This window comes from Gossypium hirsutum, chromosome D12 (genome assembly GCF_007990345.1).
Source record: "Gossypium hirsutum isolate 1008001.06 chromosome D12, Gossypium_hirsutum_v2.1, whole genome shotgun sequence".
Lineage (NCBI taxonomy): Eukaryota > Viridiplantae > Streptophyta > Magnoliopsida > Malvales > Malvaceae > Gossypium > Gossypium hirsutum.
In genome coordinates, this window is record NC_053448.1 from 3,580,147 (window position 1) to 3,605,090 (window position 24,944).

The 24,944-nt window shown below is 32.6% G+C and overlaps 3 protein-coding genes across 5 annotated transcripts in view; 1 reads left to right on the forward strand and 2 right to left on the reverse strand.

The window, feature by feature from the left end:
- The first annotated feature begins 3,510 nt into the window (after positions 1 to 3,510).
- Positions 3,511 to 6,985, forward strand: LOC107953423 (serine/threonine-protein kinase SRK2B). The gene is made up of 9 exons (XM_016888731.2): positions 3,511 to 4,007; positions 4,220 to 4,294; positions 4,373 to 4,474; positions 4,744 to 4,797; positions 4,888 to 4,980; positions 5,074 to 5,166; positions 5,592 to 5,696; positions 5,793 to 5,891; positions 6,253 to 6,985. Exons 1-9 carry the CDS (start codon positions 3,888 to 3,890, stop codon positions 6,580 to 6,582), a joined length of 1,071 nt encoding a protein of 356 aa, XP_016744220.2. The 5' UTR covers positions 3,511 to 3,887; the 3' UTR covers positions 6,583 to 6,985.
- Positions 6,986 to 11,410: 4,425 nt separating this feature from the next.
- LOC121224633 (UDP-glucose:glycoprotein glucosyltransferase) lies at positions 11,411 to 13,255 on the reverse strand. The gene is made up of 6 exons (XM_041108245.1): positions 13,087 to 13,255; positions 12,887 to 12,990; positions 12,757 to 12,800; positions 12,565 to 12,679; positions 12,176 to 12,328; positions 11,411 to 12,098 (listed from the first exon to the last, which is right to left on the reverse strand). The coding sequence occupies exons 2-6, from the start codon at positions 12,986 to 12,988 to the stop codon at positions 11,931 to 11,933; spliced, it is 582 nt and encodes a 193-aa protein (XP_040964179.1). The 5' UTR covers positions 12,989 to 12,990; positions 13,087 to 13,255; the 3' UTR covers positions 11,411 to 11,930.
- A 182-nt stretch (positions 13,256 to 13,437) lies between these two features.
- Positions 13,438 to 24,944, reverse strand: part of LOC107953424 (UDP-glucose:glycoprotein glucosyltransferase) — a 33,182-nt gene continuing 21,675 nt past the window's right edge. For all 3 annotated transcript variants that reach the window (XM_041108244.1, XM_016888733.2, XM_041108243.1), the window contains 2 exons: positions 13,673 to 13,737; positions 13,438 to 13,508 (listed from right to left, as the gene is read on the reverse strand). The gene's annotated coding sequence lies outside the window, so the exon portion shown is untranslated. The remainder of the gene's footprint in view (positions 13,509 to 13,672; positions 13,738 to 24,944) is intronic.

Sequence of the window (24,944 nt, forward strand, 5' to 3'; positions counted from 1 at the left end):
TAAGGTACATTGTACTCCTAAAAAGATAATTCAAATTCAAAATTTAATGACGATATTATTGGACGGGGAAATCACGAAACTTAAACAATAAAATAAACATAAAAAATAGCTAAATAAATAAATAATGCCAGCTTTGTCGCATAGTTTCTAAACAGTACCAGATTTAACGTTACACCGCCTACCTCCAATATTATTACCAATAAAACTTAATTTGGCCTACTAATCTACTCATAGCATATCATTTGTTTTTTAGAAACTCTGCCAAACGAATCTTTACATTTAAGTATGCTTAATATTTTATTCTCAAAAAACTGAAAATGTATGCTTAATATATTTGTTTATCGTAATGATAAGGAAAATAGTGAGAGGCATATTTTAACCTTAATTTTTTTTAGAGATAATATTAGGCTTAAATCACAAAATGGTATTTAATTTATACCTATTTCCCAAGTTGATACCTAAATCTTTTTTTGGTCATAAGTAATACATAAGCTATACTCAGTTACTCAAAATGGTACCTAAGCTATATTATGTTACTCAAATTACCTCTGTCGTTAAAGAAATATTTTACTACATGTGGCAACTTTTAACTACAAAATCCAACAAAATTGTGAATTGTTATTTTTTTTAAACATTTTTTAAAAAAACTTATAAAGACATTTATCTATTTTGTTTTTCACCTCAGAACTCTGATAACGGAAAAAATTCAAGAACCCATAAAAAAATAATCTAAATCCAATTTTTGATGACAAAACTTAGATTATGACGAGCTTCTTTCCATTTTTAAATTTTGATTTCGATTCATTTCTCATCCAAATCAAAATCTATGTATTTTTTTAAAAAATAAAATTGAAAAGTGTTCATTTAATTAAAGAAAAAGTGTCTCATACACTACTTATAGAATTTTTTAGATTTCACAAGCGAGTTGAATGTATTACATGTGTCTTGTTGCGTATATTAAAAAAAGAAAAAAACTCACCATAATCTGAGTTTTGTCTTTGTAAATTGAATTTGGATGAATTTTATGATAGATTCTTGAATTTTTCGTTATCGGGTTATTTAATAAAAAAAGAAGAGATAAATATATTTATATATATTAAAAAAAACTTTAAGGAAATAATATTTATTTGTTTTAATTTTTTTTTGACAAAATGATTAGTTAAAAGAAAACGAATAAGGTTTATCTGATTCAGTTCTTTTGACATTTTTCGTAAATGTAACTCCCGATTGAATATTTTATTCCCTACTAAAGCTTAAGCGCATTATTTCCATTGGCTAAAATGGGAAAAGTAAACAGTGGCAAAGGACGTGTCCCACGCGTCGGCTGCCGTTTTCATCCGGTTTATCTCCCACTTGTATTCTCTATTCTTTTCTTCAATAACCGACCGATTTAACGGAACTGACCTTTTTCCCACGCGCAGCTGTCTACATTACCGTCACGCTCTCAGGGGAGAGATAAATCAAGTAGGTTGTGGACCACTCAGCTTGCAATGCTCCACCACCGAACCTAATCCTCAAATTGATTAGAATAGACCCACAGATCATAAATAAAGGTGATCCTAATTATGATTAAATTTTATTTTTAATTTATTTTTCCTTAATTAGATTTGAATTAATTACCTCATAGTTGATATCATTAAAGTAATTTATTACATTTATATATGACTATTCGATTTTAAGTGATATAATAATAAAATAAATTTTTAAAAAAATTCATAAAAATAAAATTAATATAACTGGATATAGTAAATCAACTACTAATGACAAGTTTGAATATATATGGTTTATCAGGTTGACAACTTAAGTTTCTTGATCCGAAATTCATATAACTTTCAACTCGATTAACCATTTTTTATTTCGTTTTCACTAGAACACTCATTGCTTCACAAGTTATCATCTGACATAACTTTAAACAAAGTGACCAAGGTTTTCTTCCTCCCCCTTCACTTTGGCCAAAACTTACTATATCTAACTATTTTTGTTTCATTTTTACACTTCTAACAATTTTGGAAACCGTCTTCTAATAATTTTCCATCCAAAAATATACACACTTCACTTAATTTTATAAGCTTCCATTAATATCCTTTAATGACAATTTTTAATACACTTAATAAAATAAAATAAAAAAACTATTGGTATATATATGTAAAACAAGCTTCAAAGATTCAAAATCTATAAAAAAAATTGAAGAAAAAAATACCTTATACTTAAAATTTAGAGGAAAATGATGAGGATTTTTTTTTTCTTTTCTTGCTAGGCAACAATATGAAGAAGACAGATGATAAAAATTTGTTCATCTTTTCTTTTTATATATATTATTATATTACTTATAAAATTTTATTATTTTAAGTAAAATATTAAATAAATATTAAATTATTATTTAACAAAAATATTTAAAAAAATCATCATGAGTAATTTAGTATTTTCAAGAAAATTTCCCTTTGTTTTTATCAATAATAATTTTTTAATATTATTTTTAATACTATAAAAATATTGGAGGGGTTTACTTATATTTTTAGGAGGGCTATAATATATATACAAAGGGGGAAATTGCAAAAATCTTAAACATTAGGGGGGCCTACTTATATTTTTGGGAGGGCCTTAGTATATATACAAAGGACTAAATTGAAAAAAATTAAACTTTGGGAGGCCATGGCCCCCTAGGCCTCTACTTGGCTCCGCAGTTGATGTCAATTAAATTAAAATTTAATTATTTACAAAAAATGATAATTTAATTTTTAATTTATTTAACTTTTTTATTTAATTAATTTAATAAATAAAAATATGCTATAGTAATGTATGCAATTTTAAAAAGAATCTCCATACGATGATTTCAATTAGTTTTTTTTATTTAATAAAAATTTTTAAATAATTTTTTTAATACGATATAAATTTAAATTCACACACCTATACACGCACGTATTACATTACCACATAGGTGAATTTGAGAATTGAATTTGATATCAGATATAAATAAACTTATTTTAACTAATAAATATACTGCTTGAATTCCATTTTTAAACAAACTTTCATAAATTTAATTATTTAAAAAGTCATTCAATTTAAGTCAATAATTCCACCTTTAATCTCTTTCTTTTATCTAACAAAATAAATAAAAATTATCCAACGCATCAAAATATATTTTTTAATATATTATGAAATTATTTTTAAGTATAAGAGTCCAAAATAATAATAAATTGTATTGCAGTTCGAATTTTAAAAATAATATTATTAAAATAAATAATCACGTATTTTTATAGTGGACAAAAAAAAATATAAAAGATATGGAAGAAAAATATTATATTATTATGGGTAACTTATGATGCGAAATCTACAATTTCCAATTTATTGAGCAATTACAAATTAAAATAATCAATAACCCTAAATTTCATCATGATCTTCTCACGGACGAGAGCTCACGATAAGCACAGGAAGGGTCTCCGCAGGGAATCAAACCGCTTTAGAAGAAGAAAGTAGCAGTGGGGATATTCCTTGGAATTATCATTATCCTCACTCTCTTCTCTTTTGTCTTGCAAAGCAAAAACCATAAGCTACATTCCAAAATTGCCCCTCTCTTCTCTAATAAAACCAAAAACAATAATAATTTAATAGAAAAAGGCTTATAAACAGTAAAAAAGATTCTTTCTCTTCAAAAAGCACTGATCTTGCTCTGTCATGATTTGAATTTTTTTTTCAATATTCCTTTTACTTTCCTTCAAATCTCTCCAATCTCCACCGCTACTTCCGCCACCGTCGCGAATTTCCGATTTATAATGTGTTTCGTATTAATTGTTACCTGTTAGGATTTGTGAATAATTGAGTTAGGGTTTTCGATTTATCTTGATTTATTTGTAAAGGAAAAGGGAAAAAGTAAAAGAAAATAAAAGATGGACAAGTACGAGCTGGTGAAAGACATAGGATCTGGGAACTTCGGCGTAGCGAGGTTGATGCGTAACAAAGAAACCAAAGAACTCGTTGCCATGAAGTATATCGACCGTGGACAAAAGGTTCCTTTCTCTTTATATGTGTATATTTCTTTCTATGAATTATTGTATGCATGTATGCTTATATAAAGGATTGTTTGTTTGTTTTCATTTTTAACGAAATTATCGTCCTTAGTTTCTTAGAGATTGAAATCTGCAGTTGAGTGAAAGATTTCTTGTTGTTCTATTACAATTGAAAGCAATTTGGAAACTTGTTGCATTTTAACTTTGAACAGATTGATGAGAATGTGGCAAGAGAGATTATAAATCATAGATCGCTACGTCATCCGAATATAATTCGGTTCAAAGAGGTATCAAAATTTTATCCCCTTAATTTTCTTTTATCTTTATATTATTCTACTCAACTGTTTTCTTTTTCAATTTTGCAGGTGGTTTTGACTCCTACACATCTTGCAATTGTGATGGAGTATGCAGCTGGTGGTGAACTCTTTGAGCGAATTTGCAACGCTGGACGATTCAGCGAGGATGAGGTTCGCTTTTGATTATGAAACTTTTGGTTACAAAATAGAATACTCTTTTGCTAGTAATGTTTATTTTACTTTGAATTTCTTACCGTATAGTTGGCTGCATTATGTACCCTTTCCCCTCTCAATTGAATTGATTCAGAAACTAGTATGAGATCAAATGCCTCAGTCTTATCAATTGAACAATCCTGCATTATATTTCTAAGTGAGAGATTGGCTGCTAGCCGATATTGAACTAAATACTAATGACGTTCTTTCTTATTTTGTGTTTTCAGGCTAGATATTTTTTTCAGCAGTTGATCTCAGGAGTTAGCTACTGTCATGCCATGGTAACAAAGATTGACATTCCTATCTATTGCATGAAGTTAAAACTGCATGTTCTTGTAATCTTCTTATATTTTACATCTTTTAACTTTCAGCAAATATGCCATCGAGATCTGAAGTTAGAGAATACCCTGTTGGATGGGAGCCCTGCTCCTCGTCTGAAAATCTGTGATTTTGGTTATTCAAAGGTATAAATGAATGGGGTCATTATTACAGTAAGCATGGTCAAATGCATTTGAAATTATTCTGTTTTAGATTGTCCCTTATCCCCCATTTTGTAGTCATCTCTACTGCATTCAAGACCCAAGTCAACTGTTGGAACTCCAGCATATATTGCACCAGAAGTTCTTTCTCGGAGAGAATATGATGGCAAGGTAATTTAGTCTTTATCTACTTTGTTCAAATGTTGTTGATGGCTGCTTCTTTATTTGCTTTGGGTTATTTGAGTTATGATTATGTGCTTATGATAAATGATCTTGTGTGCTAGAGTAATTGATGCCTTTACATGCTGTTCTAAAGATCAGCTGGTGTTTCTTGCCACATGTTATGAGTGATTATATGCTTTGTAAATGATCAATCATCTTTAACAATTAGTTCGAAATCCGCAACAGTGCATTGTTACAGCTAGTTTTGCTTTATGGTGATGTTTTCATTATAGTGACCATGAAAGCAGTACCATGTGGAATATTTTATCACAGTAAAGATAAACTGCAGCCAGAGTTTTATCAAGTCTTTCCAAAGCAGAGAGGTTTTCATACTCGCAGTTTCTGACTGTATTTAGGGTTGGATTTTTTTTCAGATGGCAGATGTATGGTCTTGTGGAGCGACTCTTTACGTTATGTTGGTTGGTGCATACCCATTTGAGGACCAAGAGGATCCTAAGAACTTTAGGAAAACTATTAGTGTAAGTTACATCATCCTGCCCGTCCCTTTTTTTGACTTCACTTGATCATTATTATTTCTTAAGTTCTTTTTTTTTTGTCTTTTTAATCTGCTGCAGAGGATAATGTCAATTCAATACAAAATCCCAGACTATGTTCACATATCCCAAGATTGCAGACACCTCCTTTCTCGCATATTTGTTGCTAGCCCCTCCAGGGTATGTCCTACTATTATTTATTGATATTTTGCCCTTCCAGGGTATGTGCATGTCTGTACGTGTGTTTTCTTGTTTTTATTTTGTGCTTCTTTTTTCTTTTTTTTCTTATCTTATGCTGAAGCATGACCTTGTAAACTGTCTATTCCTTTGGAGTTATGTTTGGTCATAATCCGTAAAGAAACTTTCTTGCTAAATGAGGAAAAAGTATGAAGCAGGGTATTTTTATTTCTCTGCATATGAAGTGGAATTGCCTTTCTAGGGGTGGCTGTTTGTATACATTTCATCTGTTCATCAGCATCAATAAGCCTGCTTTTCCATTTCCTCTCTCTCCATTACTCAATTTCAACTTGTGTTTTCACAGAGGATCAGCATCAAAGATATCAAGAGCCATCCGTGGTTTTTGAAGAACCTGCCCAGGGAACTGACAGAGGCAGCTCAAGCTGCTTACTACAGGAAAGAAAACCCGACGTTCTCCCTCCAAAGTGTTGACGAAATCATGAAAATAGTTGAAGAGGCCAAAGTTGCCCCTCGAGTATCACGGTCTATCGGAGGCTTTGGCTGGGGTGGAGAAGAAGATGGGGATGCAAAGGAAGAAGATGCAGAAGAAGAAGTAGAAGAAGACGATGAAGAAGATGAGTACGAGAAAACGGTAAAAGAGGTACATGCCAGTGGAGAAATTCACGTCTCTTAAGGAAAAAAGAGAGTAATATATGGTTTCCAAATGGAGTTTTGGTGTCTTTTAGTGCTTACATATGTTCTTATAAATATGATGTCAGTTTTTTGCTATAGGACTTGGGTGTTGAATAAACAACCTGTAAATTAGTGTGTTTTGGACAAGAAGTTTGTGCAGTCTCTAATATGATTTTGTAGGGTGTATTGGTACTGATTAGGTAGGTGGAAACTACAGGGATTTGAAGCCTGCCTAGTTGGTAAGTTGGGTAAATGTAGTGGTCTACACTTTTTAGAGTAAAATGGAAGATCTGTCATCTGTGAGTCCTACAAGTTTGATTTCTTCCATCATAAAGTGGTATGTTATGTCTAGAGTTGCGACTCCATAAAATTTAAGAAATTACCAATATAATTTTTAAGTAACATATTCATTACTACTACTACTTTGGTCTTGTTTTTGCATCTCTCATGGTGTCTTCAACTAGGTTTTGGTTATGTTTGATTCTTTGATGTTGAAAACATGGATCCGATTTTTCCTTGAAAAGAAATATTAGATTTGAGAACTTGGAACATAACACAATTATATGCCAAAAATCTATAATATGATGATCGCCATAAAAGAAAGGGTTAGTATATGTGTTGCCTCTCTAATAGGTCTATTTATACCCACTAATTGGTATCTATTTTATTTTTTTGATTTAGAACTTTGTATTTCGTTGATACTTTACTAACATTGTTAGTTAACGTTGTAGTATTGACAAATTAATCAAGTGGTGGTAAAATAAAAAAAAAGGTTCAAAATTTTTAAAAATAAAAAAAAATTAAAAAAATTATGAATTTTTTCACTTAGAACGAATGTGGATATTCATTCTAAGTATGCTTTTTTTTTAGTATTTTTATATATTTTTTATAATATATCAAGTTTTTTTTTATATTATCTTAAAATTAAAAATATAAAAAATTTAAAACATATTTAAAAACACATAAATTTATAAATATAATTTCATGCTGCAATGTAGCTGGACAAATTGTTATCTTCAAATAATCTTGGAGAATCATTTATCCAGATTATATTTCAAACATGCTTTTAACAGTTTTATATATTATTTTTTTTATAAAATACCATATTTTTATATTTATCATTTTGAAATTAAAATATATAAATTCTAAAAATATTTAATATATAAATTTATGAAAATATGACATTTTATGAAAATATAATAACATATAACCACTTAAAAAACATATTTGGAATGAATCTAAACAATTTGGCTCTGTTTGTTTCACTGAAAATGACTTTTTTTAAAAAAAATTAATATTTTTTGGTGTTTGGATGAACCTATGTAAAATATTTTCTGTTGTTCAGCAGGTTTCTTGAAATATTTCAGAAAAGCTGTTTTCAATGAAACAAATATATATTTGAGATTTTTTTTTATCTTTTTATTGTTTAATTGGGTTTATTTTATATTTATAAATTTATATTTTAGATTGTTGCTTGTAAAATAAACACGAAATAAATATATTTGTTATAAAATATTATAGTGCAATTTCCTTTTAATAATAAAAAATATTTTGTAATAGGAAAATATTTTGTAATAATCAATTGCCAGATACAAACTTAATAATAATGCTTAATTAAAAATTAATTTAAATTACATATATTATATGTATGAGAGTACATATTAACATATTAGAGTTATAAGAGATAAATGAAGCTAAACATTATTTAAACTAATAGTCATATTTATAAAATTAAAAAATTCATATTTTTATACTAGGTTAAAATATGTCATAAGTCTTTGTACTCTTCATAAATTTAAAAATTAGTCCATGGACTTCAATCTTTGAATTAAATTAATCTTACTTTTTAGATATAAAAAATCAGGTTTAGTTGTTAGCATTATTAAAAAAATATTTGTTAAATTCATGTTTATTATAACGTCATTTTTTACTTACATGAATACCGAGTATTTTTTATTTAAAAATGTGATATCAACAAAATTGACAAAAAAAAATTAACAATGTTAACGATTGGACTTGATTTTCAAATATGAAAAGTAGAGGGACTAAATTCTTGAAAATAAAAGTATAGGGACTAAATTTTAAATTTGTGAAGAGTACATAGATTTATGGCATATTTTGACATTTATACTACAAAAAAATTATTATTAATATATTTATAATTGTAATAAATATTTATTATTAAATTATTAATATTAAATATTTTCAATAATATATGAAAAATATTATTTAAAAATATTAATTTATAAAATTTATTATTAAAATAAAATTGAAATATTAAATAATTTATTAAAATAATAAATTATATTAATAATTCATTATATGATTAGATATAGATAATTAAATATGTATGTTTAATAATATTGAAAATTATTTTTAAAAAATAATATTGAAAATTATAATATTTTATTAATTTTAAATATTTTGAAAATAAAAATTTATTATTAATATAATAATATTAAGCTTTCCTTAGGTTAATTTTTATATAAAAATAAAATCACCTATAAAGAGTTTTTTTTTAAATGATTTATGTTTTTCAAAAGGGCAAGTCATTTTACAGAAAAAAGCTTATTTTCCATTGACCTCTAAATCATTTTCCGATGACCAAACTGTTTTCCATGAAATAAACACAGGGAAATACATAAAACATTTTCTGGAAGTCTTTTTCAATGAAACAAACGGAGCCAAATTAACCTGGACAACCATTTTTCCATGTTTATTTCGATCTGAAATAAGATTTATAATTTCTAAAAAAACTATGTTTTAAATATTATTTCTAGATTTTTAATATTTTTAATTTCGAAATATTAATATAAGAACTTGATATTTTATAAAAATAAAAAAAAATATAAAATTATGATGAATTTGAACAACAGTTTGTCGAGATTCATTTCAGGCGTGAAAACTTATATATATATATTTAGTTTATTTATTTATTTTTGCCACGTATTGTACTTAGAAGCTACTTGTATCTAATTGACTATTCGTGCTATGTTAACACAAACAAACGAAATTAGTGTAGAAGTGTCAAAGTGTGTGAACGGAATATAAATTCGAGTTGAGTTCATTACTTTTTTTAGAGATTTTTGTCAACTTGACCTCCATAAACCTTAAATCTAAAATTACCACTGAACTCGACAACAACTATTGAGTTGAGTATTTTTTCTTTAGATTCTTGATAACTTGACCTCTCTCTTATATTCTCAAATAACTCTTAACACTCACCCTCTCATATTTGATCTCGACATTTGCTTTTGCCTTTTATGGCTATTGACTTATACAATTTCATTACTATAAATATATACCAGGGGTCAATAGGTCAGAAATCATAAAATAAGTTATCATATAAGATTGATATGCAAAGATTTATAGTTTTCATTAGTTTGAAATGACACAATTAATTCTCATTTAAGAGATAAGAAAAAGGGAAAATGCTTTTCATCTACTAAAACCATTTCCGTGGGTTTTATGAATCTAATGTAGGAGTAGTTCAACAAAAATTCCACTCAGTGAATTATGACACCCAATGGCTTAGCCAAATGGGTCACGTGCCACAGGTATTTGTGCTTTTACGTAGATGTTGCCACATCTATATGGGATCAAAAAGTCACAAGGTCATTGAATTCAGTGGGGATTGTTGTTTGCTTGGAATCAATTGTCTTCCAACTATCAAACATTGTAAGTTAGAAAAATTTTTGGTAACAAACAAAAGTGAACCATTCAAAACATTCCGTAATGCATGGTTTTATTTGTTGCACGTAATTACAATGTTGGACATTATATATATGAAAAATTATTTGATGCACTACTAGTAGAGCTAAAAGATTCTACAAGTAGGATGAAATGCTATATGTGCTCTGAGGAAATATTTTAAAAAAATTAATAATTACATGTCATGTACTAAACCCTGTTTGTGGGGTTAAAAAATTTCACTAACAATAAACAAAATACTAACACAAAATTAACATGTATATTTATATATATACATATCATGTATATATCATTTGGTATCAAGCTTGTACAAATGAATGAGAGAGTTAATTAGATTTGATGTTTATTCAATTTAATACATGAAAAAAAGGATTATGCATTCCAACACAAAATCTTAATCACAATAACAACTTTCTTCTGTCGCATTTATTCCATTATTCGATAATTTCGAAGACCTTTGTAACTAGGAATGTTCAAGCTTTGGTTAAAACCGAATTAACCGACCGAACCGATCTAATTCGGTTAATCAGCCGATTAACCGATCTAGTTCGGCCGAAGGTCGATTAAATTTTTTTTGAAATTTCGGTTAATGGTTAATTCGGTTCGAAATCAAATAATTAACCAAACTTAATAAATAATATTATATGTATTAAGCTATCACTAATTCAGTTAATTTGGTCAAATGAACATTATCAGTTTATTTTTTTGATATATTTTATACTTATTTTAACAAATATCTAGTTTCCACGACCACCACTTTCTTCATACCAGTTTTCAATAAATTGATTCATATAACCGTCAATTTATTTATAACCGTTTAACTTGCAATCTCGACACCAAAAGATGTCGATTTTAGTGTAATTCCCTGAATTAAGGCTGGTGCTTATAGTTTCATGAAAAAACGCCCCTAAATCAACCCTGAACTCGAGTGTCGAGAAATCTTAATTATTACAGTTATTACTCAAAATTCATTGAACCGATGGAGAATTAGCAGCGTAAAATTTTATATAAAACTCGAGAGTTGAAGGTGTCGTGGTATCCCTAAATGTATTTTAAGAAATAAAATTTATGGTTCACGCATAGTAATAATAATATAAAAACTTTCCACAATATTAATGTAAAAAAACCTGAGTATATTATTTAATAACTTAATAAAACAAATACATAAAATTATATGTATCACATATGACACTAGAGATTAATTATAAAATTTATTAAAATAATTTACTATTCAAATAGTAGGTCACACCTTTATTTAAGGTACTATCAAAAGAACCTTCCTTCCACAATCATGGCATGTGGCAGACAGAATTACACTTACAGACAAAGAATACTACAAAAATTAGATCTCATGCCATGCGTGTAACCTTTCTAATAAAATATGGTTGAGAAAATTCGTAGTTAAACGGGGATTTATATAAAAACCTTCCCAAAACTGGAAGCTTCTACTTTTAGGAACTATTTTACCAAAACATTGCATCCTCATGATGGCATTTTACCACAATTTCAAGGCAAAAAATGTCGGTTAAAAAAAAAAATTTTCATGCAGCATTGGTTATGGTTACCTGTAAAAGACTCGGTACGAACTGGATGCCAAGAACATGGTTTTGAATTGCAAGGGACTTGAAATCCAGATTTTCATAACTCAGCCTTGGATTCTAGATCTTCCGATGAACCGTCATTCACCGACTTCTCGGATGATGCTAGTGCCTCGGGGTTGTCCATTTCATCACCCAATATTTTTACCGTGAATTTTCTTGCTTCAAAGTCCAGATCGGTCCACTCATGAACTATTCTTCTAGCACCCTGAGAATCCAAGGATGAAAAATAGTATGAAGATAAATATAATATATCCTTATAATAGAAAACATATATACAATTACCTGAAGTTTGGGTTCTTTTGTCATGGGATTGTTGCAAAGATCGATGGTTTTAGCCTTTGATTTTGTGGCATTACCACACCATGATTCACACCATAGCCATTCTTGCGGTAATGAGAAGATGGGTACTCTGTGCTGTGCATAGTTTGGAAGATCCTGAAATAGAAATCATGCTTCCTTCCATGTTATATACCATCACTCTATGTTAACCCATAATTGGAGAAAAACAGTTAAACAGTTTTTTTGGCCCATTCGTCATTCTTTTCTATCTTTCAACGTCCCTGACAACAATTACTTCAATTATTTACTAAAACTTGTGGGGGGGGGGGTGAGGGGATAAGTGAAAAACTAAAAGCACAAAAAGACAATGTAATGTAATGAATTTAACTTGCCTGATCCAGATTGGCTAGACTGTTTGGATCCTTGCTAAGAGTTTCATAAAAGACTCTTAAATGATCTCCTGCGGCAGTCTCACGAAACTTCACCAAATCGACCACATACAATGCACTGTAGAATTATATGATGCATTAAGCCTGTTTTGCTTCAAGGAAAAATACCTTACAATTTGAAAAGTAATCACAAACCTTATATGGTATGGTTTACCCTGTAAATGATCTCTCCAGAATCCCTGTACAGAACAAAGAGGGCAGCATTAAACTCATACTTCTATTACATTTTTACCCGTTTACAGAAGGACGTGTGGTATCACATTACTTGTCTCCAAAATCGATATCCGTCCATCTCCTTATTGTTGTCACAGAAAGGAGTATATGCAAGAGGTCTTCCTTTTATATCCATGTCATAAAGTTCTCCCATGTCTGCCCTAACAACTTGATCAGCATCAACAAATATAACCTGCGCATGCATTTTTTCTGTTGAAGTTGGAAAGAAAAGCAACAGAAGAGTACACTTACCTAGCAAGTATCAAGAAACATGATACCTTTTCCAATGAAAGGGGAAATATAACATCAAGGAACAAAATCTTATATGCCCAGATAATTCGCTGCTTTTCTGTCTGCTTGTGCAACCACGTAGGCCATCTGTAGGTAATTAGTTCATAGTCAAAGCCATATTCCCGTGCCATATGTGGAATCACATCCTGAATTTTGTGTAAATAATCAGAATGTTAAGTGCATTAGCATATACTATTTAAATTATAGATTAACAAGGGTCAAGAGAAAAAAAAATGGTCCTAGAAGAAAATGGAAAGTCAGCCAAAAAGATATTACAAACCTTGAATGGAGGAGACAAGTAATTCTTTATAAACCAGAATTTTACTGGACGATGGGTATTCTTTAACACACTTAAAATCATAATTTTAAGGAAGCGTTCATATCTGCCAAAAAGAAAAGGATTTTTACACAAGGATATGAAGGTTATCAAGGACAATGGAGAGTTGAGACCAGCATCCAGGAATGCATGTATGCCAGCATATGGACATATCTATCTAAATATAAAAATGTTAATTCTGATTAAATAAAAAGGATTTTTAACACTTACAAATGTCCTGATGCAATTGAAAATATGTTAATAGTTTTACCATGTCGTCCACCCTTCCTATGCTCCTGAGGGAGAAAAAGGCATCAATGATACAACTACTTTGAGAATTAAATCAAATATAAATATCAAACAATAAGACAAAGCCATGCCATAAAGTGAATGATACCATAAGAAGAATGAAGGATAGTACACCTGAGAAATTAAAATTAAGGGTGTGCTTGTTTGGGTGGAAAAGTGGAGGGATGGGAGGAGGCAGTGGAAAAGTGGAAAGAAAATAAAGCTTGGTTGGGAAGAAAAGTGAGAGAAGAAAATAGAAGAAATATCATTTTCCATCCTAATGCATAAAAATGAATCCTTCCAAATTGGAATGATGAGAGGAAAGAAAACGAGAGATGCGTATGCTAGTTTAAAATTATGTATTTTTCAAATGTTTTATTTTCTTTCCTTCCAATTTTCAACTCTACCAAGCAATAGATGGAAAGAAAGTGATTTTCTTTCCATTTTTCCATCTCTCCTACCAAGCACACCTATGGAAAGAAAATTTATGTTTTCCATCCTTCTAGTTTTCTACCCCTTCAATTTTCCATCTTCCGATTTTCTTTCCACTCTGCCAAGCAAAGCCTAAAAGCTGCTCATGCTCAAGCTATAAAGGAGGGGCTAAACATGTTACATGCTACTGCTATTTTTGCATTTATTTTATTACGTTTTCTTAGACCTGATTGATGGTTTGATTTTGTTTCCCCCCATTACTTATGCCTTCTTCCTTTTCATGATTCTTTCTCTTCTTTCGTTCTCCCGTGTCACATTAAGTATACTCGTTAACATGTTAAACCGAAGTTAAATCAGAATGGCAAGGAAGCAAGCTCTAATGCTCTAGTAAAGAGCTTACAGTCCCTCTATCGGTATTTTCTTTTTTCATTTTAAAACAAAGGAAGAAACTAATTGAAATTAGTTGTCACTGGTAGAAGGTAGGGAAAAATATAGAATAGCGTTTCGTATTTAGAGATATTTAGTCCAATCAGAAAAGCTCAGTATGAAGTCATTTCATAACCCTTTCGGACAGCCATAATACATGTAGATAAGGGATTTAGATAGTTTAGGGAACTCTTTGTTATGCAAGGTTTGAATAAAGAGATCCCTAGTTTCAAGGATCTCTATCAATTAAGGGAATTTCATACCATATTAGATGGTATGCTTTCCCTATAAATTATATTGATTCTTTTTTCAGACGGAAGCAAGCAGAGAAACCATAATTTTATCCTCAATTTTCTGTTTTAAATCACATGGAACCAGAGCTAGCTTAATCTTTTCTTTATGACTGAAACACCGACTGTTGAGAAAAGAACTTTTGAGTCAGAAAGAACAATCTTGGTGGAACATTCAGAACCACCATGTCTCATAGAGGTGATCTCTCTCATCATTCCTTCAATCTTACCTCTTACAAACATGATGAGAAAAACTACCTCAGCAATTGATGGCTGAGGCAAGATCGGGCACTTAACTGGAGATGTTAAAGGAACTGAAGCAGTAGATCCTAAACTACATTTATGGATGTCAGAAAATTCATAAAGCCAATTTTTTAATCTCTAATTAGTAAGTTGGGCATGATAGATACCTGTGCAGCAACTTGGGAGTAGTGTCGAGATTAGAAGAAATATGTTGTAATCTTTGACCTTAGGTAATTGATATTAGGATCTAGTTAATTTAGGAGACTGACTGCAAGTTTAGGAATTAATTTCTGTTTTTATGTACAACCTTCTCCTATAATACGGTAATGTAAACAGCTGAATATAATTTTTTTTTAAAAATCTCTTCTGCTCAAACCTTCAATAGTGATGTTTGAGGATTTTCTAAGGTTTTAACAATGTCTGGTAAAAAATTGTTTGTTACTTTTATTGATAATCATACAAGGCTTAGTTTGGTATACTTACACACCATGTTCACAAAGCATTCAATCAATGGGAAGATAGTTGCTTTGTGTCAAGATTTGGAGAATACGTACTGAAGTTTTATTGAACTCCCTTGCTTAAAGCACACTTACAACTGGGTATTTAATACACAGACTTATTGACCTCTAACCATAACTGCTAACTAATACTAACTGACTAACTGCTTTGAGCTAACTGATTCTTATCCTCAACATGGCTCCTGCTTCTCGACGTTCCTCACTCCAAATTTCTTCCTAAACTTATCAAATAACCCTACAGCTAGGGGCTTGGTCAACATGTCAGCAACCTGATCTTGCCCAGAAACATGACCAACTTGCAGTGAACCGTCTGCCACTTTTTCCCTTACAAAGAACAAGTCTAGTTCCACGTGTTTAAACTTGGAATGCATGACTGGATTGTTTGCTACAGCAATGGCAGCTGAGCTGTCACACCAGACTAAATCTTTACTTGGAAGTGTCACCCCTAGTTCTGTCAATAGCGATCGAATACAGGTTATTTCAGTAGTGACATGAGCCAAGCTTCGATACTCAGCTTCCGCAGTTGATCTTGAGACCACTTGTTGCTTCTTGGAGCTCCAAGAGACTAGGTTTCCGCCAAGAAAAACACAAAAGCCAGAGGTAGACCGACGATCGTCAACATCGGAACCCCAACTTGCATCTGAATATGCCTCAAGAATAAGTCTTGAGTGACGCGTAAACTGTAACCCGTAATCAAGTGTTCCTTGTAGGTACCTTAGAATGCGTTTGACAGCCTTGAAATGAACATCTAAAGGTTTGTGCATATATTGGCAAACCTTGTTGACCGAGAAAGCAATGTCTGGTCTAGTTATGACCACATATTGTAAGGCATCGACAATGCTCCTGAACAGATGTTCATCTTCCATCGGAGTCCCTTCATGAGCAGACAGATGACAGTTGTCATCATTGGAGTAGGAGAAGCCTTGGATTTGTCCATGGAAGCTTTCTGAAGTAATTCCAATATGTATTTCTTTTGACTCAAGAAGACACCATGCAAGGTTGATGTGACTTCGATACCTAGAAAATAATTCAGCTGTCCCAAATCTTTCAAAGAGAAATGAATATCCAGATCCTTGACAAAACGATCAATGGCAACAGAGTCAGTACCCGTGATGATGATATCATCAACATAGACCAATACATAGAGAAGGTTCACTCCTGATCGTCGAATGAAAAGAGAGCAGTCAGCTTTAAAAGGAACAAAGGTTGCAGCTAGCAAGAATTCCCTTAGCTTATGAAACCTAGCACGAGGGGCTTGTTTAAGCCATAAAGAGCCTTTCGCAATCTACAGACAAGAGGACGACTATTCTTGGACTGTTGCTTAAAGCCTGGTGGTTGCGTCATGTAAATCTCCTCTTGTAAGTCCCCATTTAAGAACGCATTATTGATGTCCACCTGATGAAGAAACCAGCCACGTGACACCGCAAGAGCTAAGACAGTTTGGATCGTTGTCGGCTTAACTACAGGACTGAAAGTCTGCCAATAATCAACACCAGCCTCTTGTAAATACCCTTTAACGACTAGCCGTCCCTTGTAGTGAGCTATGTCTCCATTTGCATGTCGCTTTACTTTAAAAATCCATTTACACCCAACTGCCCGACGACCTTCAGGTAACTCAACAAGGTCCCATGTGTTGTTAGCTATCAACGCATCATATTCAGCCTGTGCAACTGCAGTCCAAGCCGGACTCTGAAAAGCTTCCATGATACTGGATGGTTCTTTGTCAGCCAACTCCGTGGTAAAAAGCTTTGGCTTAAAAATTCCATTTTTTGAGCGAGTACACATAGGATGACGGTTAACAGGAGATACCTGTACACTAGCTGCTGGTACATTTGAAGCTGGTAGGGAAGCCTCGGGAATTAAATCTTCTGAAGGGAAACTTTGAGTAGAACGAGAACTATGAGAGGACAGTGTAGGTGCAGCTTCAGGATGATCTGCAGGGGACCCAATCCGATTAGACCCAACGTAAGTAGGAGGGTCAACATGAGCACGAGAGTCAACTATAGGCAAAGAAGACTGTTGATGACAAAATCGGTTCTGAGGCACCACCACTGTAGACCGAGGAAACCCATGTTGAAATGGAAATCGTGTCTCATCAAACGAGACATGTCTGGACACAAAAATTCTTCCATCAACATCCAGACATTTGTAGCCCTTATGATTAGAACATACCCCAAGAAACACACACTGTTGAGAACGATACTGAAGTTTACGTTGCTTAAACAGTCTCAGGTATGGATAGCAGGTACTCCCAAACACTTTTAGCTGAGAGTAATCAGGTTGAGTCTCGTACAGCCTTTCAAACGGAGTTTGTCGTTGTAACACAGGTGTGGGTAACCTGTTGATAAGATGCACAGCATGAGAAAAGGCCGATGATCAATATTCTAAAGGCATGGAGGCTCGAGCAAGTAGTGTGAGTCCCATTTCAACCACATGACGATGTTTCCGTTCAACCACCCCGTTCTGTTCCGAAGCATAGAGACATGTAATTCGATGCTGAATTCTCAGTTGAGAGAACGTTTTTGATAGTGACCGATATTCACCACCCCAATCGGTTTGCACCATTTTAATGACACTCCAAATTGAACTTGCACCATTTTGTGAAAATTAAGGAAGCAATGAAACACATCCGATTTTGATTTAAGAAAATATAGCCATGTATATCTGCTATACATATCTACAAATGAAACATAGTAGGAAAAACCATTGGAAGACACTTGAGAAGGTCCCCACACATCAGATGTTACTAACTCAAATGGAGATGAATACACAGTCTGTGAACTCTTGAAGGGCAGCTTGTGAGACTTGCCAAGCTTACAAGGAGCGCATATAGCTTACAAATTGTCACGCTTGAACGAAACACCACACGACTTCAGGACACAAGCAAGAGTAGCAGAACACGGATGGCCAAGCCGATCGTGCCAAAGTGAAACAGAATCAGAAGGCTGCACATTGTAAAGAAGAGGAGAACAAGAACTTCGAGGAGAAGAGTCCATTTCAAAAGTCTTGGAAGTGGGTCTAGAAAAGTCAAACCGATACAGACCATCATGCATGCGGCCCTCTAGAAGAATCCTCCTTGTCCGAGTGTCTTTCACAAAACACAAAAGAGGATGAAATTCAAAATAAACCGCATTATCACGAGCAAATTGTGCTACTGAGATCAAATTTTTACACACAGCTGGAACATGTAGAACATTTCAGAGGTGTAACAAACAAGAGCCAGTCACTAAGGTGGAATGGCCTATATTAGAAATAGGGACAGACTCACCATTACCCATGGAGACTTTACTAGTACTTGTGTAAGTGGAAGTGTTCTGAAGCCCCGCCATGGTTGGTGTAATATGATTAGTGGCCCCAGAATCGGGGTACCACGTTTGGGTAGTTACTGAGGATGGCGAATGCGAGTTACAGTAATTTTGTGACGAGCAAGAAGACAAGGACGCATCACCGCAACTATGATAGTTGACTGAGACAAAAGAAACCGAATTAGGACCAGAATAATGTTAATCAAATCGATGATAACACGTTTGCACCAACTGTCCTATCTTTCCACACAATCGACACTGGGGTTTTGAGCGAAACCACCCTCGACCTGAGCCACGAGTGCGTCTACGAGACCACTCACGGGTATGACCCCTTTGCCCACGACTAGTACCACTTCGAGGATTATGAGAATTATCATGCTGCGAGCTAGAAACTACATTAGCTTGCAACGGTGTATCAGTTAACAAAGCCAACTGCCGTGCTTCAAAATCAAGAAGCATTTCAGTAACCACCTCCAGGCTCCCGGTGTAGCAGACGCAAACACACGAATGGACTCGAACTCAATAAGAAGACCAGCCACGATCACACTAACCTGTTCTTGTTCAGAAACAAAACTCCCAGCCGCTCTCAAACTGTCACTTAGACTCTTGACTTTGGAAAGATAATCTTTGACAGAAAGATCTGCTTTCTTAATTGAATACAACGCATGTCTGATACTGGAAAGTTTGGCATTTAATTTAGCACCAAGACGTTTGTCAATAGCCATCCAAATTTCAGAACCGGTCTTAGATGTTGTTAAATGAACTAATATTTCATCAGAAATAGTAGATAAAAGCCAGGAGGCAAGAAACTTATCCTGTTTGTTATGAACCAGAAATGCCGAATTCGCTACCAGTTGACCATCAGAACCGGTTATGAACGCCGGAGGAGGAAGCGTGGTGCCTAGGACAAAACCCTCAAGACCATAGCCTTCCAAGATTAACATCAACTGATGTTTCCACAAAATAAAATTCTTTTCAGTAAGTTTAATTGTATCATGTTTGGAGAAGTAATGAACTCCAGATGACGGAAGAGCTCTAGAATCTAATGGATGTACTGCAGCACCAGAATTGCTGGAATGTCGAGGGGTGTCAAAACCATCTGTAGCCATGAACAACAGCAAGAAGAGAAAGAACGAGAAAAAAAAACGTTAAACCATAGCTCTTGATACCATGTCAAGATTTGGAGAACACGTACTGAAGTTTTATTGAACTCCCTTGCTTAAAGCACACTTACAACTGGATATTTAATACACAGACTTATTAACCTCTAACCATAACTGCTAACTAATACTAACTGACTAACTGCTTTGAGCTAACTGATTCTTATCCTCAACACTTTGATAGTGTATGTTGATGATATCATTCCACGGGGATGACACAGCTGAAATGGAGAGATGAAAAGTGCCTAACTCTTGAGTTCGAAATCAAAGACTTCGGATCACTAAAATATCTTCTTGGTATGAAGGTAGAAAATATTTGATGGATCTACTTCTTAAAGAAATTGGTAGGAGTGGTTGTACTGTTGAGACCTCATTTGACACAAATCAGAAACTTGGAGACAACAAGGGAGCCCTAGTGAATACATCTCGATATCAGAAATTAGTTGGGAAGCTGATTTATTTATCACATACATGACCATACGCTGTATTTTTCGTGAGCTTGGTAAGCCAATTCATGCATTCCTCTAGTGAAGAACATCTTGAAGCAATCAGCTGCATCTTGAGATACTTAAAGAACTCCTTAGAGAAATGATTTTTTTTTTGAAAGAACATAAATGAAGCTTTGAAGCCTACACATATGAGGATCAGGCAAGATCTATTACAGATAGAAAATCATCATTAGGTTATTGTATGTTTGTGTGAGGGAACCTAGTAAGGATTGTAGAAGTGTTGAAGCAGAATATAGATCAATGGTTCATATGATTTGCAAGATGACGTGGCTTAAACATATTATGGAAGAACTAAGAATACCTATGATTACGAATATGAAGTTGTACTGTGACAATAAAGCAGCCATCAATATTGTTGAAATATGTGTTGAAGCCTCATATATTTTGGGATATTTTTTAAAGTTATTTAGGTAGATAAATACTAGAATAAGAATTACTTTCCCAATTATGTTGCAAGTCTTTTTTCTATTTATATTCAGTTCTTTGCTTAATAAAATAAAAACAGTTTTATTGAATACTCTCTTGAAAACTTTGAAGGCATTTGAGCTAGGTTAAATTTCCAGTAACACCATGGTTAAAATAACCTTCACTAGAGATAAGAGATACAAGAACCAAACGGAGATAGAAAGTTCTGCAATCGGAACAACTACTGAGAGTGCAATAGCTCAAGGGAAAAAGGCGTCTCACCTCTTTTTTCAGCTGACATCTCAAAAGTTGAATGACAAGAATTACCTTGAATGATCGCAATCCGTGAAGTTAACAATTGATGGGCGCAACAAGTTAGGTCATTTAATTGGAGAAGTCAAGTAACCACAGGCGAGCGATCCAATGATGAACACATAGAGGTCAAAAAATTCTATGATAATTGTGTGACTTATTAATTCCATGGAAGCATCCATAGGTAAACCTTTTTTTTTCTCTCGACTGTTAAAAATGTTTGAGACGCTATAAAAGACACATATTTAGATTTAGAAAACGCTTCACAGATCTTTGATTTAAAAATAAAACTTTGGAAGGCTAAGCAAGGGGAAAAGAAGGTTACTTTTTATTATAACGAGATGATGTCTCTTTGACAAGAACTAGATCAATGTTATAATGATGAATGAGAGTGTCCTGGAGATAGTGTAAAAGCTATGATAAAGAAGAGAATGAGCGAGCTTATTTATTTCTGGCTAGTTTAAATAAAGAATTTGATGAAGTGGGATCTCAGATCCTGGGTAAAAAATCGCTTCCAACAATCTGTGAGATTTTTTCTGAGGTTAGAAGAGAGAAGGCTAGAAGAAAAGTAATGTTAATGTCCAGATTTGAAGCTAATGATGATAATTCTGCTCTTGTTACTGTTAAAAATGATGATGATAGTGAAAAAAAGAAGAAACCTTGGTATGAAAACAGTGAAAATTATTAGCACACTTGAGAAATCCATGAAAAACCAACGAATGGGAGAAAAAAGAGTGGTAATGGTCGTTGTTCAGAATCTAGGGATAGCAAAGCTTTCCAAACAACTAATAAAAATCATGAGTAGCAAAGTTCTCTGGAAGAGTCTTCATGCACTAAAGAACAACTAGAGCATCTACACAAGCTTTTTCAATCACAACAATTTTGAATGAATTCTTTTATTCCTAACTGATCTGATAGTCCTTGCTCCTCTGCCCAATCAAGTACCGATTCTTCTGTTTCTTTTCAGTGTCAAGCCTTGTAAAACAAACATATGGATCGTTGATTCTGAAGCTAGTGATCATATGACTAGTAGTCATTTCCTTTTCTCAACTTACACACTTTGTGCAAGAAAAAAAAGATCAGAGTAGCAAATGGGTTGTTCTCAGCAATAGCTGGGAAATACATTATTAAAATTTTACCTTATTTGGTTTTACATGATGTTTTACATGTGCCAAATCTAGCTTGTAGTCTCATATCTATCAGTAAATTATCCCAGTTCTCGAATTGTCGTGTTATATTTGATTCCTTTATGTGTAAATTTTAGGACATGGTCTTGGGGAGGATGATTGACAGTGCTAAAGAATAGGGAATTTACTTTCTTGATGACGACCATCTAAGTCGACTAGCAACTACTCTCTGTTTGAACTCTTTTTTTAGTTCAAATAAGATTATGATTTTGCATTATAGACTTGGACATCCTAATTTTTACTATTTAAGACATTTGTTACTTAATCTGTTTAAGAATAAAAGTCCTTCATATCATTGTGAATTTGGTGAATTTGTTAAACATAATCGGTCATTTTTTCCACCTAAAAAAGATAAAACTTCCAAACCTTTTTCGTTAATTTATAGATGTTTGGGGATATTTGAGAGTCTCAAATTTGTTAGGAAAACGTTAGTTTGTCACATTTATTGATGATCATACTTGCATTTGTTGGGTGTTTTTATTAAAAGATAAGTTTAAAGTTAAAAATGTGTTGCAGTCTTTTTATGATATGGTGAAAACAATTTGGTGTGAAAATAAAATATTTCGGAGTGACAATGGTGCGGAATTTTTTAGTGACCAATTAGACATTTTTTTAACAAAACATGGAATAGTTCACCAAAGCTCTTGTACAAGTACACCACAATAGAATGGGATTGCGGAAAGAAAAAACCGTCATCTTTTGGAAGTAACTAGAGCCTTGATGTTCACTAGTCAGGTACCACGTTATCTTTGGGGAGAGGTCTTGTTAACGACTACATATTTTATTAATAGAATGCACAGTAAAACTCTAAACTATAGAACTCCTTTCAGTCTTTTTAAAGATAGTTTTCTAACTCTAAATTGGTCATAGATTTACCCTTTTGAGTTTTTTAGTGTAGTGTTTTTATTCATCTTAACAACTAAGATAAACTAAATCCTAAAGCAAAAAAAAATGTCTTTGTTGGGTATGCTTCTAATAAAAAGGGCTACAAATGTTATGATCCGATTGATAGGAAGATTATTTTTACCATGGATGTTACATTTGTTGAAACACAATCTTACTTTGATTCTAATCTTAAGAGAGGGAATTACAGTAAGGAAGATTCAATAATTAATCAAGAAAATATTAAGAATATACAACATAAAAATTCTAATAATGGGGAAGGCGAATTATGATCAACACAAAAATTAATGATGTTAATGTTGTTAATAAAAAGGAATTAAATGATGTAATGTTGTTAATAAAAAAGAGTATGAACTTGTAGAGTCTAATTATGAGAATAGAGAATAAACAAAGGATTTGTTGGGTTACTCAAGAAGAAATCAAAATTAAGAAACTGGAATCCATCAGATTCATCACCAAGAATCTGACCCGCAAGATCTTGTTAAATGTCCAGGAAAAACTCATTATCTGACTAATGAATTTTCTGATCTAAATATTCCAATTGCTAAAAGAAAAGGTGTAAGAAATGTTGTTAAATATCCTATGTCTAAATTTGTGTCCTATAAAGCCTTGTCTTCGACATTCTTAGTCTTTATTTCGTTTCTCAATGCTGTGGAAATATCCAAAAATGTGAAAGATTCTTTACAGGTTTTTGAATGGAAAGAGGTTGTTTCAGAGGAGATGCGTGCTCTTGGAAAAACAGGTACATGGGGAATAGTGGAATTAATTGTAGGAAAAAAGTGAGTTGTAAATGGATGTTCACAACCAAAATCAGACTGCATGGATCTTTAGACAGATACAAAACTTGATTGGTGGTTAAAGGGTACACTCAAGCATCCAGGATAGACTATCTTGAGACATTCGCTCTAGTAGCTAAGTTAAATACTGTTAGAGTTCTTTTATTCATTACTGTTAATCTCAATTAGTCTTTACAGTAGCTAGATGTGAAGAATACTGTCTTAAATGAAAAACTTGAAGAAGAAGTTCACATGGATCCCCTTCAAGATTTTGAAGAAAAATTTGGAACTTAAGTATATAAGCTCAGGAAATCTTTATATGTTCTAAAGCAGTCTCCTCGAGATTGGTTCAAGTGATTCACTCAGGTTGTTAAAAAACAAATTTACTCACAAGGGCAAGCTGATCACACAATATTTTACTGACACTCACAAAAGGGTAGAATAACAATTATTATAGTTTATGTCAATGATATCATTTTTACAAGAGATGATATGGATGAAATAAAGTGTCTCAAGGAGCATCTAGCATTGAAGTTTGAGATCAAAGACTTGGGTCCTTTAAAATACTTCCTTGAAATTGAAATTACTCAATCAAAAATGGGTCTTGTGGTCTCTTAGAAAAAAATGTGATATTTTAAACGAGACTAGGATGAGTGGTTGCCGCCCAACTGACACACCAATTGATCTAAATGTAAAATTCATAAATAAAGAAGGAAGATCAGTTGATAAAAGACAGCACCAATTGGTAA